At 34.7% G+C, this 15,730-nt stretch overlaps 5 protein-coding genes across 5 annotated transcripts; 1 reads left to right on the top strand and 4 right to left on the bottom strand. All coding sequences in view use genetic code 12, as the record gives it.

The window, feature by feature from the left end:
• Positions 1–8: 8 nt before the first annotated feature.
• Positions 9–5,126, bottom strand: CD36_25530 (conserved hypothetical protein; the record flags this gene model as incomplete). Its single annotated transcript, XM_002421605.1, has 1 exon — positions 9–5,126. The coding sequence occupies one exon, from the start codon at positions 5,124–5,126 to the stop codon at positions 9–11; it is 5,118 nt and encodes a 1,705-aa protein (XP_002421650.1).
• Positions 5,127–5,522: 396 nt separating this feature from the next.
• CD36_25520 (nadph dehydrogenase, (old yellow enzyme), putative) lies at positions 5,523–6,821 on the bottom strand (the record flags this gene model as incomplete). The annotated part of the gene is made up of 1 exon (XM_002421604.1): positions 5,523–6,821. One exon carries the CDS (start codon positions 6,819–6,821, stop codon positions 5,523–5,525), a length of 1,299 nt encoding a protein of 432 aa, XP_002421649.1.
• A 358-nt stretch (positions 6,822–7,179) lies between these two features.
• CD36_25510 (conserved hypothetical protein) lies at positions 7,180–9,753 on the bottom strand (the record flags this gene model as incomplete). The annotated part of the gene is made up of 1 exon (XM_002421603.1): positions 7,180–9,753. One exon carries the CDS (start codon positions 9,751–9,753, stop codon positions 7,180–7,182), a length of 2,574 nt encoding a protein of 857 aa, XP_002421648.1.
• A 364-nt stretch (positions 9,754–10,117) lies between these two features.
• Positions 10,118–12,568, top strand: LEU1 (3-isopropylmalate dehydratase, putative; the record flags this gene model as incomplete). The annotated part of the gene is made up of 1 exon (XM_002421602.1): positions 10,118–12,568. One exon carries the CDS (start codon positions 10,118–10,120, stop codon positions 12,566–12,568), a length of 2,451 nt encoding a protein of 816 aa, XP_002421647.1.
• Positions 12,569–12,735: 167 nt separating this feature from the next.
• On the bottom strand, positions 12,736–13,932 carry CD36_25480 (nicotinamide-nucleotide adenylyltransferase, putative; the record flags this gene model as incomplete). Its single annotated transcript, XM_002421601.1, has 1 exon — positions 12,736–13,932. One exon carries the CDS (start codon positions 13,930–13,932, stop codon positions 12,736–12,738), a length of 1,197 nt encoding a protein of 398 aa, XP_002421646.1.
• Positions 13,933–15,730: the final 1,798 nt, after the last annotated feature.

Here is a 15,730-nt window from a genome sequence, read left to right as displayed (position 1 = left end):
ATTATTCATTAAAAATTAAAATCATAATCTAGTATGCATGTGTCCGGTACTTCACCCGATGTGGTATCAATTAGATCAATCTCGGAAACCAATACTCTGTGAGCAACCTGTAAAGACTCTTGCAGGATATCGTCCTGTGGATTTGGATCCTTTGGGAATCTAAAATCATTTAGTAATTCCTGCATTCCGAACGACGAGTAAACGAATTCCAATGATCTGGATTTATCTGGATTGTAGGAGTGAACTGCATTGCTGAAAAGCACCCAGTAACACTCAATCTCATTCAAGTCAGTGTAACCTTCAAATATAATTTTGCAATATCTTAAAATAGATGTGATACATAACAAACAGCAAATCCTATAATATTGGTCAGCAGTACTGGTGTTGTGTTGTCTCACTTTTGGTAGTTCAACAAGCAGTTTCAAAAAGTGTTTAAACTGGAGATTAATAAATTTGAATTTAAACAATCTCAAATTTTCATCAAAAAACTTTAGCAACAAATAGATTACTTTCCAAGTTATGAAATCAGAATTAGCTTGCATTTCCTGCAATAAAACTGAAACTAAATGATAAATCAATTCAACACCTTCCTCAAATGTAAACTTTTCTAGTATTTTAATGTAATCACCACCAAAATACACCGAGTTCAAAAACTCTCCAACAAAAGCTTTTAGTTTTTCTTTCAACGGCAATTTTTGAATTTTTAAATGTGACAATTCATTTTCCAGTATACCCAATTTTGATGCCAAGTTGGCTAATAATGACTCATTAATGAGAGTCGGTTCACAATACTTCTGAATATCCTTTATCACATTGATACAAAAAGTTTTATAACGAAGCGAAGAATAATATTTTTCAAATTCAATGTTCAAAGTGCGTAGAATATCTTTAACATATAACTGGTATTCATAAATACTGATTGCACTAGAATTTGCTGCTAAATTTTGAAGTATATTTGATACAACAACGTGTCTGGAGTTTGTTATCATCAACAACGTGACACCATTCATTTTTCCTGGACTAAATAGACCCCATCTCTCTTTTTGTAGTTTTTGCAATATCGAGAAAAGATATTTTGACGGGTTAAAACAAACCAAGTCCCGTAATACTTGTCTTGTCACAAGCTCCTTGCACCCTTGTAAATTATTGAATTGCAAGATTTTAGAATAAAAATATAATGCAAACTGTTCACGCAGTTGCTGATTTCCAGTGTATGCATATGTTTGTAATATTAGTCTCTCCCAACTTTCACCTAAAATAAAGGCACATTGAACCCACATGGATAGCAATATTTCGATTAAACCAGATACACGGTTTTCTTGCATAACACTGGGTAATGGAAGTCGTCCCATTTGTCTATGTAATAAGGACACCACAAACTCATTTAACGATGTAATAGTTTTAATGTGTTTCTGTACAACCACATCTTTTGCATTGATCATTGACGAAGTTATATCCGACAAAATACGACATATGTCTATAATAATTTTGTCAGGAATATTATTAATATCAATGGATTTGGATATATTTAAAAGTTGAAGCAGGTGCGAAAGACGACTTAATGGATTATGAAAGAGATCTTTAATCAAAGTTAGGAAATTCTTCCATACTTTTAATACCCCATGAACACTGTAGTATCCATTGACACAACATTGAATGACAATGGAAATACCCTCTATTGGTAACTTTGTATCTCTTTGTATTGCAATTTCTGTTAAGACACAAACACCTTTTGATGCTAATTTTATTAATTTTGCATCTTTAGCATTCATAATACCTTCCAACAAATTTAGCAATTGAGTTTTCAAATCCACTTTAGATACCAGGGCTAACAAAAGTATGAAATTCAATCTATTGATAAACATAACATGATGGTTTTGATCGTTGACATATTGGAACTTGCTGAATGTGAATAATTTTGTTACCAATTTCTTCACTTTTGAAGGCTCAGATAACCCAGAAATATACCAGTAAAGCAATTGCATAAATCTTTCAAAAAATGAGTCATCAGGGATATCAAACCGGGTGGAAACTTTTCCAATCAAGTCAGGCATACCGATTTCGTCAATAAAATTTGCAAATTTCATCTTTGTAATCGAAGAATAAATTTGAAGTACAACTGTTTCAGGAAGTGGCCAATTGTTTCTCTGGTTCATAAAATAAACAATCTCAAGGTATCTATAATAGAATTCAACACCAAGAGTTTCTTCTGCACTGGCCATTTGGTACACCAATTGTAATGGTTCCCATGAATATCCTTTTCTTGCAAATACACATAAGCAAAACACCGACTCTAACAACAACGATACATCAAAAGCCTTATATACTTGTAATGCATTCACTATTGTGGTCCACCAAACACCCGACTCTTCTAATAATCTGCAAAGTATGAAATATGACTCTGCTTCTTTTGATTTGCTTCCGGCTTCAAAATTCATCGATTCAAACAAATCGCCTGAAAACGTTTCAAAAAATAATTGCCAGTATCGCATTCCCAAATTATTCAAGTCACAGGAACTGGTCTTGCCATTAAGTTTAGCAATCATATTCATGGTATATCCCACAAGAAAAAAGTAAGGCAAAATAAATCTTATACTACTAGCAGTTAAATAGGGACTATCAATAATATTTGATAAAACTAAATGAGCAAGTTTCCAATTTCTTTCAGTGGGACGCTCTTGTAGAATCAAATTCCATTCCAAAATTCCTTTGATTGTTGTATAAAAAGTTTGTATCAATGATTCATTTGATAGATCAGAACTTTTGAAAAGTCTAGCCAAATGGATTAGTAATTTCTCATATCTCGCTTTCGAAGATTCGTGGTCAATCAAAGTTAACACCACTGTTTCTCCTAGAAATTCGATTGTCACTGAATCCTTGTATATTTGATAAAACTTTCCGTCACCCAATGCAGTTATTTTATCAAGTACAATGTCGTTCAAAATACATCCAAACTCGAAAATAGGCTGCGAACCTAGGATTATACTTGGCGCAATTTGCGGAGCTGAAGGGTTAACATTCTTATATGTCTCTTTGACAAACCTCGTTACACTTTCAGCTTCAACGATCGTTGTTGATAAAATAGGCGATCTCAGAAACAAATAATTGTCAGCAAAAATGTCTCTTGGGTTGCCTTTAATATAATTATCCAATGTCGTTAATTGTAAAGTGTCTTTTCTCTTTTTCAATTTGCGAGTTGAGGCTGTCGTTTTCTTGGATCTTTGGTGTTGAAGAGAAGTAATTCTTTTCACTGGAAGCCTGCTATAAGAATCGTCAGATCTAACTCTTGTAGATCTAGCTTTTGGTTGTCGCCTTCTACTTGGTGTAGATCTATTCATTACTGAAACAGTACTCGAATCTGACCGCTGAACGTCTCCCTTGGTGCTATGACCACGGGCACCTTTAGATCGTGACAACATTCCAGCTATGGAACGTTTTTGTGATTTATATGTCCTTCTGCTGGAAGTATTCATAGTAGCAGTAGTACCAGTGCTTTGTCTCTTTGATCTAGTGGATTTGCTTTTAGGCGCAGTTGCTAACATGTGATTTATATAATCACCTTCACGGACTTCGTAATCTAGAGGTTCATCCAACTCCTCGTTATCATCAACATTTCTAGTCTCTTCGTCAATACCTGCAATATCTGCCTCTCTAGGTCTAACATCAAATATATCCAAATCACTTTCATAGCTCATCTGTTTGTCTTCATCTTCTGAGGCCGAACTTTCTGAAAAGTTTGTAACACTTTCAAAACTTGGGTAGCTCAACGATGGAGTTTGTTCTTCTATAACGACAGGCTGGTCGTACAATTCATGATAAAGTTCATTATTCGTATCATAGGTTATGGTATCATCCACAAACCCAGTGAAATCGTCTCGTTCAGAAATTTTTCTTTTTGTGCGTTTTCTCAATGCCATTCCTTTTCTATACTCCAGAACTGCTTGTGACTTCTGCAAGTGTCTATTTGATGACCTTTTAGAACCTGGTTGATATATCGATAGTCTTTTTGCTGATTCAGGAAGCACTCCTTTTAGTGCATTCTTTTCTTTCCTAAATCTGCCACCCACTCTGACGTAAATATCTGACTTGCTCGAATCAGAATCGGAACCACTACCACTTTCTTCATCAACAACATTTCTACTATAGTAATTGCCATTGATGTTGTTGGTGTCGTTATCTTCATCATCATCTGGTATGACCAACCGATGGTGTTTGACTGGTTGCAAAAAGTCATCTGGCTCATTGCTGGATTCATCTGTTTCATATATTTGTGAATTCAAATCATCTAATGGGTCAATTGTAAATTCCTTATTCCCTTCATCATCTTCCTCCTCAAATTCATCATTGATATTTGGTAAAGACACAGAATCGCCTGTTATTTGCTCCTCTTGAAGCTCCTTTTCTCTAGCTAAATGTGATTGTCGACTAATTATGGTGTAAAAATTCTTGCTCCTATACTTTTCATCCTTTGGATACCTCTTTTTTAATCTTTCGTAATTATAATTTAAATATTTCACCACCTTCTCTAGATTGTGGTCGTTCTCTTCGTAAATTTCATTTAAATAGTCAACATCGGAGAGTCCCAAATAATGTGCTTGATCTGCTAAATAGGGATGTGTGCTAGCAAAATTTCTTTTCCTTAAACTTCTACCTGACCAAGTAACATACGAGGTTGTGGTATTCAAATACGATTGCAAATGATGTTCGTTTTCTTGGTCGTCGAGGACAACTGTATTGTCAACATTGTTTTGTGTAACAGTATGATTTTGACTTTGATGCTGTGAAGTGCTATCCTTTCGTTGCTCTATCTCGTTATTTGACCTTCTCGGTAGATTTCTAATAAGATCGATTGTGTTTAAATCCGAATCATCGTCACTATCTTCGATTCTGTTGCTAATTGTGTTCCTTATCTCGTTGTTTTGGTGATGACGTAGTCGAGCACTCCGAGTATTATTTTCTCTATTTACATATGATACGTTTGTTAATCTTTCTAGTCGGTGTCTTGTTAGTTCTTGTTTCCTAGGAGATAGTCTTGATAAAATATCAGCAAATTTATTCTGATCTATTAGTAATTCTCCCCGTAGTGCATCATCTTCCGAATCTGATATATACTCAGTATCCGACATGATTATTACGAAAAATGTTAAAGTAGTTAAAGAAACTGTGTTGAATCGTTTAGTATTATCATAAAGTTATGATTTTATTTGTATTTGAAAGTGGCAACAAGGCTAGTTGAATATATGTTGTTAATGTTATTGGAAGTAAACACTAGAAGGAAGAATAGGGAGAGTTTGTAAAAAAAAAAAAAAAACACGAAAATTCTTAAGAATAATATTTCTGACGCGTTTGCCAGTTTTTTTTTCCCCCTTCTGTCGACCCGGCTTTTTTTTCGTCTGGGATTTGCACCTACTTCGCACGACCTCACCGCCCTAAACTTCCTTCAATATTGACTACACTCGTTCTAATGTATTATCTCTCTATTTTCAATCTACTTATAAATATAAATGAACAGTAATATGTCTTTATTGTAATGAGATTCCTTCCCGATTAAGCTCCCCATCCAGCAACTGAGTTACTGGTGAGCCATCATAATTCTTGAAAGTTAAATAACCGTCACCTGTTTGAGTATAAAAAGTTGGCCGGTCATAGTATTCCAATTTCAAATTGTTTTCCAATCGGTAAATCAAATCAGGATTGCTAGTAAATGGTCTTGAAAATCCAATTAATGTTCTATCATCATTGCTGACGTCATTGATTAAATTGGCATAATGAACAATTTCGCCATTCTCGTTTGTAAACTGTTTATTGGTTTTGATCGAAGTTGGGTTTACAACATTGAAATTAGTAGCATAACCACCGGCACGAATAAGTTTACCACTCCAGTACTTGATTATTCCATCATTTGATTTATTTCCAAAACTTTCAACATCAGAATTTCCAGATACTCTTGGCTCAACAATTGAAACATATGCGATTTCATTTCCTTGAGATTTTCTTTCCTCTAATTGTTCCAAAATATACTGACAAAATTGATATGGAATACCATTTCCTAGCTTATTTTCTTCAGGATACACCATTCCATTATGGGAATACCATGGACTAATTCTAATACCAAATTTATGGGCCCCAATATCTGGATGATTAATAAACTTGTCAATGATTTCAATCAAAAATCTACATCTATTAATTAAATCCCCACCGTATTCATCTGTTCTTTTGTTTGAAAGTGGTGATAAAAATTGCTCAATTAAAAACCCAGAAGTGGCATGTAATTCAACAAAATCAAAATCAGCAATTTTCAATGAATTCACGGCAGCATTAACAAAGTCGTTTTGAATTCCATGGATTTCCTCAATTGTTAATGCCTTTATTGGGAAGTTCAATTCAGATGCTAATTTTTCGGCTGTTTCATTAGGATACGTAATTGATGGAGCTAAAACTGGTAAATTTTTGCTTTGCATGAGTTTGGCATTTGAAGTCCTACCGTTAGCCATGATTTGACAACTGATAAAACACTTGTTCTTATGTACTTCATCAACAATTTGTTTCAAGGCAAGACAATGTTTTTCGTTCCATAACCCTATTTTATGAGGTACAAGACCACTTCTTTCTGACACTAAACTGGACTCAAATATGATAAAGGAACCAGGGTATTGAGATCTTGATTTGTAATAGTCAATCATTAAATCAGTAGGATAATTGTCCTTCGTGGACCTTTTTCTTGACGTAGGTGCATGAACAACTCTATGATTTAGCTTAACATCACCGATAGTGATTGGTTTGAAAAGGTTAGTTTTTGTTAATGGAGTGGAAACCGTCATAAGTCATATATTTGTAGTAGTAATAACAGTAGGAAAAGAAACAAAAATACTACTAGGAATTCTTTTTCCTTGGAAAGCCTATACCCTATCCAAACGTGGTCGTTTATTATTTATATAATTCTTGGCTAATATTCATATTTGGTCTTACCATCTTGAAAAAAAAAAAAAAAAAAAATGAAACATCCATGAGGCTTGTACTTGATAAGAGTTATTATGGCTCATTTTCTGGAGGCTTTTTTTTTGTGGATCTCGGTCCGAGGTTAAGTTCGGAAATACAAAAAAAAAGAATAATGACAATTCCGATTAGCATGACATATTTATGCATTTTACATTTAATCTACTTTTTATTTCTAATCAATCATGCTATGTAATGATACAAATTCCTATCATCGGTATCTCTTTTCAAATATTCTTTGTCTATCAAATCTTCAATTCTCTGTTTTATCAATATTATCAGTGGCTGGAATCTATTACTCAACTGTTTGAGTAATTCTTCAATCAAGTCATTATGTTTTATCGATTGTCTCGATTTCAAAATACGCACAATGGCCGCGTTGACTTCAATCTTACGTCCCTCCATAATATTAGCATTAACTTCTTCTAGTTCCTCTTCCTGTTCGGTCTTTGCAACAGATTTACTGCTGTTTTTAGAAGATGACGAAGCCGATGAAGAAGAAGACGAGGCAGAAACGGTCAATACTTTGACTTTCACCGATGGTGATTTGAACTTTGCATTCAATTTGAAAACATCATTCTTGTTTACATCTTTACTCATGGGAATTTTAACAAGTAATCTCAGTTTCGGAGCAACTGCAATTGATTGTAGATGTCTTTTTAACTCTGGTTCAGGAATGCCTGTCAATTCTAGAATCTCTTCATATGTCAACTCTTTTATTTCATCAAATGCCAGAACTGTAGAACCATCAGCATTAGTCAGCTGAGGAGCGAAAAGAAGCATAATAATAGCTGCAAATGTAGACAAATTAATTTCGTAGGTTCTAGAAGGATATGTTATGCGCAAATCCATAGATCCAAATTTGGGAGACCAATACAATGATTTGTTGTCATTTTTCTTACCATTGCTCCAAAACTCTTCAAACTGTTTAATGGTATTACGTAACTGACGGGGCCATTTGAAGGGAGTCTCCTCATTTTCAGTTCTACTGAACCATTTGTAATCTTTAGTCATTGATTTTGGCCAATCGGTCACATTACATATTTTCAATTCCATTTCAACTAAATCTGCCGATTTGCTTTGTTTATTCAAATAACGTTTCCAGTCATTAGTGGTATCTTTCGACAGTCTTACATCTCTATTCATCTTGATCACTTTATCCAAGGAAGAAGTCCCCATTTCTTCACTTAATTTGGCTAAAATTATTTCCTCAATATCTTTATTGGAAGAAGGTGAATTGCCAGTTTTGGAATTCAAAAACCTCTTGGCAAAATGATTGGCATAGTTTGCTTCAAATGCATCCTTATCCTTAATAAATCGCAAAAATTGAATCGAATTGGAAATCAAGTCCTCAGTCTGGTCACCAGATTTTAATGATATATCTTTGTTCGACGAACTGCCCTTTGTTAATTGCTTTATAAAATAATCCATATACACTGATAATAATTCGGGTGCATTAACGGAAGCAGGACCTCGCTTATTGGTTCCATTTATAAAATCTCTCATAGCAAAAGTAAAAGTTTGCTCAATCATTAGGTTCTCTTCAAAAGAAGTTTTCCAAACTTGCAATAATTGGTCACGATATTTTAAAATAGTCTCAATCCATTTCGTAGCAAATGCCGGTGAATTATTAGACTGTTTTTTACCAGAGTTTTCAATGGAGCTACGCACATAATCTGGTAACGAATTACCTTGGGCAATAATTGCTTCTTTCAAGCGCAATCTTAATAGTTGGTACTCATCATCAAACCTTCCAATCAAATTGTATAACATTTTCAAATCTGTATAATGATAGGTTTCAATGTTGGTGTCTTCGAAAATATTGCTCACAACAGGTTTCAACCAATAGTCCAAACCTTGATTCAGTGACAACATCATTTTATCTATTTTATCTTTAATCATTATATTGTTCATCAACTCTACCAACTTGGGATATGTAGACGGCGGTAGATAAAATCGAACCCTATTATCTTCATCTTTAATAAATTGGGTTGTTAATTGCAAATACTTTGTGCCCAGATTGTAAGAGACAAATTCTTGTGACAAGTTATAAAGTGACTCTTCTGAACTTTTCAAAAACTTGGGTTCAAATTTGATTTGATAATATGAATCTCCAAAAAGAATATCTGAGGACCCACTTGGTTCTACCAATAATTCCATCATATTGATAATTTTCGTGATGTACATGCTTGACGTGATAACAACCCCAGTTCTACTCTTGGTAATTTCGCCAATCACCATATTTACAATTTTAGATCCCACTTCATCATCGTTATATTTTATCACATAATCTTTGAAAAGTTGAATACCCAAATCATAGATTAACAACTTTTTGTGCTCCGCCACATAAACTTTATTTAAATACATGAGAACATCACTTATAAACTTCATTGCTTGTAAATGTTCACTCCATTCTTGAAGAATTGATTGCATAAATAAATCATGGTTGGCAGACACGCCCAATAATTTTTCTCTTCTAGTTAATAAATGGGTTCTAATGACACTTGCCACATTGTCATATAATTTCCCTCCAAACTTTCGTAATACCAACACGTAAGCTTTTCTATACAATTGCTCATACGATAAATTTGATACATTTTTGTTTTGGATTTGGGAGATGGCACTAGATAAAACTGACCAATTCTTATCGAAATCAATTACCGGATCGGTGGTTGAGTTTTCCGATGATGATGACGAGCTGATTAGTGATTTTCTTGGTGGTCTAATTTTGGACTTTCGTCCCCCAGGTGGCATCATATTGAAAAGAAAGAAATTGCTCTTTTTGTTAATGTGTTATGCTTCCTTTTTGGTGGTGGACAAGTATATAGGTAACTATGACAATTGGAGGTTTAATCAGAGTTTTTGGTCGATTATAGTGCAACGGAAAACAAACAATCAAAAGTAGTGTGATTTAGCGAATTTGCATCGACAAAAGTCACAGGAGTCAACTTTCCGACATCCAACGACATTTCTTGGACGCCGCACAAGATCCTCCCCCCAAGTTGAACCGTCTCCGCTCCAGCTTATGAATCATTTTTCTGTTATTGGCTGAACCGGATGTTCGCCGGTTCCGCTCCTGTAACGGCATTACTAACCACATGAAAAAAAAAAAAAGTTTCCAATGACACAACTCATAGCTTCAATTCTATATAAACCCACAAAAAAGAATTTCAAGTCGTCCGTTCAACTTTTTCTTTTCTCTTTTTACTTTACATTATATACACCCTACAAATATTTTACTATGGCTCCTAGAACATTATACGACAAGGTCTTTGAAGACCATATAGTTCATAAAGACGATTCTGGTTCATATTTATTATACATTGATAGACATTTGGTGCATGAGGTTACTTCCCCACAAGCATTTGAAGGCTTAAAGAATGCTGGTCGTTCAGTTAGAAGAACCGATTGTACATTAGCTACAGTTGATCACAATATTCCAACTATTTCCCGTGCAAATTTCAAAAATGTCGATTCATTTATAGAACAAGACGATTCTAGATTGCAAGTTAAAACTTTAGAACAAAACGTTAAGGATTTTGATGTTACTTATTTTGGTATGACTGATGACAGACAAGGTATTGTCCATGTTGTTGGTCCGGAGCAAGGTTTTACTTTACCTGGTACCACTGTGGTCTGTGGTGATTCCCATACTTCTACTCATGGTGCCTTTGGTTCGTTGGCTTTTGGTATTGGTACTTCTGAAGTCGAACATGTTTTAGCCACACAGACAATTATCCAAGCCAAATCCAAAAACATGAGAATCACTATTGATGGTGATTTATCTGAAGGTATCACATCTAAAGATTTGGTTTTACATGTCATTGGTGTTATTGGTACTGCTGGTGGTACTGGTTGTGTTATTGAATTTGCTGGTAAAGCCATTGAGAATTTATCGATGGAAGCAAGAATGTCAATATGTAATATGGCCATTGAAGCCGGTGCCAGAGCTGGTATGATCAAACCCGATGAAACCACATTCAACTACATTAAAGGAAGACCATTAGCTCCAAAGGGAGAAGAATGGGAAAAAGCCATGAAATATTGGAAAACTTTGCATACCGATGAAGGGGCTAAATTTGATTACGATATTAAAATTGCTGCTTCTGATATTGTTCCAACTATTACCTGGGGTAACTCGCCACAAGATGCATTACCAATAACTGCTAGCGTTCCCGATCCAGCTACTGTATCTGATCCAATTAAGAAATCAGGTATGGAAAGAGCTTTGAAATATCAAGGTTTAACCCCAAACACACCATTGAAAGAAATCAAAATCGATAAAGCATTTATTGGATCATGTACCAATTCTCGTATTGAAGATTTAAGAGCAGCAGCTAAAGTTGCCAAGGGCCACAAAAAAGCCGATAATGTGAAGTTAGTTTTGGTGGTGCCCGGTTCTGGTTTAATTAAAAAGCAAGCCGAGAAGGAAGGTTTGGATAAGATTTTTGAAGCTGCTGGATTTTCATGGAGAGAAGCTGGATGTTCAATGTGTCTTGGTATGAACCCTGATATTTTGGATCCTGAAGAAAGATGTGCTTCTACTTCAAACAGAAATTTCGAAGGTCGTCAAGGTGCTCTTTCAAGAACCCATTTGATGTCACCAGCCATGGCTGCTGCTGCTGCTATCAAAGGTCATTTCACTGATATCAGAGAATTTGACTATGCCACTCAAGACGAACCTCAAATACAAGTTGCACATGACATTGAAGATAAAGAATTACAAGATGCTGTTTATGAACATGAAAAGGAATATATTGAAGATACTCCAGAAACACAAGCTGAAAGACTTGAAGATATTCCAAAAGATGAGCCAGAATTTAAAAAGGCCAGAACGGATATTGACAACAGTGCTACTGGTGCTCCTGGTATTGATAACAGTTTTAAAGTTTTAACTGGTATTACTGCTCCATTATACAAAGCTAATGTTGATACTGATGCCATTATTCCAAAACAATTTTTGAAGACAATCAAGAGAACTGGATTGAAAGATGGTTTATTTTATGAATTAAGATTTGTTAAAGGTGAAAACGGTAAAGATGTGGAAACTGATTTTGTATTGAATGTTGAGCCATATAGAAAAGCAGAAATTTTATTGGTGACAGGAGACAATTTTGGTTGTGGGTCAAGTCGTGAACATGCCCCTTGGGCTTTGAAGGATTTTGGTATTAAAAGTATAATCGCCCCATCATTTGGTGATATCTTTTATAATAATTCATTTAAAAATTTCCTTTTGCCAATCAGAATACCGCAAGAAATAATTGAATCTAAATTAGTTCCTGTTGTTACATCAGGTCATAGATTGACGATAGATTTGCCAAACCAACAAATTAGAGATGGTGAAACTGATGAAGTTTTGATTGAACATTTTGATGTTGAAGAGTTTAGAAAACATTGTTTGGTCAATGGATTAGATGATATTGGTTTGACTTTACAAAAAGAAGAATACATTAAAGAATACGAAGCTAAAAGAAAAGTTAAATTTTCTTTCTTAGAAGGAGGTTCTAAATTAATTAAACCTATCAAAGGTACTAAAAAGAGTATTTACGGTAACAGAGCACAAGAATGGTAATTTAATAGTCTAATGCTTTGTAAGAAAAAATAATATTTAATAAAACACACACATCTGTGGTAGAATTATAGGAAACAGTTATTTCTAATAGTAATATAAGCAAAATGATAGTATACAAATCTAATAATACGACAAACAGAATCAGAAACAGAAACATTGCACATAACTCAGTCGGCTCTATCCGACATAACTTGCTTTACCGGCTCAGAATCACCATATAGGTTATGTTGTTGAATGTACCTAATAACAGAATTGGGCAACAAGTACTGCACCGACATCCCTCTTCGTATAAACAATCTTATCTTTGTAGATGAGATATCATTGTATATCAATTGTTTGATGACCAAAATGTTCTTGCGATGCTCATATAAGATGTCATGACTCAACAAAAAGCTTCTCACATCAGATCCCGTTCTTTCGACAATAAGACAACCATATTTGCCTAATATGTGGTGTAAATCCTGGTCAGCCCAAACATCTGGTTCGCCCATACTTTCAATCAAATCGCCACCAGCCAACAACATAATTTTAACCCCTCTTTTTTCACCCAGACGGGTCATGATCCCACCTCGTCTAATATTTATCTCCTCATTGAAATGATCTAACACTAATGCAGTTCTAGTATACTTAGGTTGCAAGGATTCCCAGGCATCCACCATAAGCCACGATGAAGTACGTTCACATGCCAATTCGCACATTCGAACTCGATGATGCGCTGGTGCCAAACCTTGTTTCTTATAATTGGAGGAAACTGGCGAATAGTAACCACCAATGACTTCAAACCTTGTTTGCTCCGTAATAGCATCTAATGCCATTTCAAACATTCTCAAGTGTAAATAAGTTATTGGGGAAAATGAGCCACAAGCAACTATAACTAATGGGTGTTTGGAATCATCAGTTAATGTTGTTGCCAATCTATGGGTGGGGAAATGATAATCTTCCAATTTCAATGCTTGTCGTTGAATTCCATGTGGTACTTCTTCTAAATCAGCAATTTGAGAAGATCGAACTTTAATTGAAGGGGGTAAGATTTCCTTTTTAGGTGGGGTAATTTCTGGTATTGGTTCGTTTTCTTCGTCTGATGAGGATGAACTAATCAATTCAGTGTGTTTTCTAGGGATCTTGGAGTGATATTTACTTTCGGTGTCTGATGCATGAGAGGCATCATATGATCTGGCGGTGGTTGGGGTTGGTCTTGAAGATGAAGCTGGGTGTGGCGCCGGACCATCAACTCCTTCACCCAATTCTTCTAAAACAAACGGCTGAATAGGCATGATGCTAGGAATTTTGTCGGAAGGAGCTGTTGGCTCTATATTTTTGTTTAAAGAAGGTGGTGTGAAATTTGGGTCATTGGTAGGGTCCATGATTGATTAATTGGTGGAATGGCTGTATATAATTTTAGTTGATAAACTAAGAAAAAAAAAATTTTTTCTTCTGGTGGTGGAAGTAGTAATTATGCCAAGTTTATAATTGTCATACAATTTATAGAAAAAATTTTTCCAAATCAATAAATTATCCCCCACAATGTTGATATAATTGATGGAAATGCTCTTATATATATCTATTGTTTCAAAAGGAATATACAATGTAGCCGAGTGAATTTTTTTTTCTTTGAAGGAAAGAAAATATTGTTGAATTGTTTGCGTAGATTAAAAAAAGTAAGGAATTCCCGATAACAATTTGTGGTGGGTGGTGGTGGTATGAGTAAATTAGAGACCACAAGAAAAAATAAGAGGCATAAAAACTTTTTCCAACGTCTGGCAAAAAGGCTCCAACGGAAAATCCACAAAAAGTATAAAACTACACACTCAACAAGAATTTTTTTGGTTGGGTTGTGGGTACTGGTCCTATTTCCGGACATTGCTGCGGAGTTTGGTGTTTTCTTCACAAGTTCTACATTTATTTGTCACCAAAAGTTATTTCTAGGAAGTACTTGTTTCGTTACTTGTATATCCATTTTTAGTATAGATTGATAATAGTAATAATTAAGTTCACTTTTTGGTAAAACATCTCATTAAAAAAACTGTGGAGATGCACAAAAACTGTTCAAATTAAATAGTTTCTCCACTCTTATTACCAAAACTACAACCGGAGTTTGGTTTTATTTAACCACATAGATCATTGACTTGAAATAAGGTTTTGCTCTATATAATTGGAAGTCCGTTAATCATAAACAAAGTGGTATTCGTGATCTCTCGACTAATCTCCATTTATCGTGCCGGCACCGATCGATGGAAGCAACCATTAAAAAAAATTTTCTACCAAAAAAAAAAAAGGCTCAATTATTCGAACAGATTGCTATAGAAATCCCTCCAATGAATCCACAATCAACAACTAAAATAAGACCAGCTAAAAGGCTAATGGAAGCTAGTGGAAAATGTTCTTCAGAAGGTTTAGCTTATGGAAATTGTGTTTTGAATAACTATACAGCTATAAAGAAGGATATGTGTGGACAAGAATTTATCAAGTTTAAAACTTGTGTCACCAATCAATTAGCAAAGAAATGAAATCAACTATCGAGGATACGATTCATAACTACAGCTACCTGATTATCCGATAACACAGCTCATTATACCACTTGGTGTTGTTATCTAAAAGATTCACCAACCGTGCAATACCATCAAGAAGAGGAACGGTTTTCCCGTCTCAATTAATGCTAAGACATTGATGGCCCCAAGACCATGATTACAGATCAAAGCTCAGAGTTTATAGATATCTGTGTATGTATTCCATGAAAAGTTGATATAATAATAATAATGGGTTGTTGTTATCTATGTTGAGTTCTTTTCACATGCAAATATGTTTATATACAGGATATTCTTTAATTGTCAAACTCTTAACCTCTAACTACAAAGAACTTTATCAACATCACAAATTACTCAAGTCCATTAGAATAGGCAACCTGATAAGCCTTAACGATTGGAGTTTGGCTTTGAGAGTGATTGAAGTTGTAGTGAAATTGTAGAATTCTAGTAATTTGTTACTTCTGATGTTCCTGATTATGTCACGATTTTGGCTTCCCCACTTAGATTGAAGGAAAAAAAAAAAAAAAAAACAAAATTCGACAACTGGAGAAACAATCATTCTTCTTTTTCACTTCTGATTAGTGTTGACAGTTTTCTCTATTATTGAATATTTCTTAAACTAACCATACCCAATCGA

The sequence above is a fragment of the Candida dubliniensis genome, chromosome R (genome assembly GCF_000026945.1).
Source record: "Candida dubliniensis CD36 chromosome R, complete sequence".
Classification (NCBI taxonomy): domain Eukaryota; kingdom Fungi; phylum Ascomycota; class Pichiomycetes; order Serinales; family Debaryomycetaceae; genus Candida; species Candida dubliniensis.
Note: the sequence above shows the minus strand (reverse complement) of the source record. Positions and strands in the feature narration are given on the sequence as shown.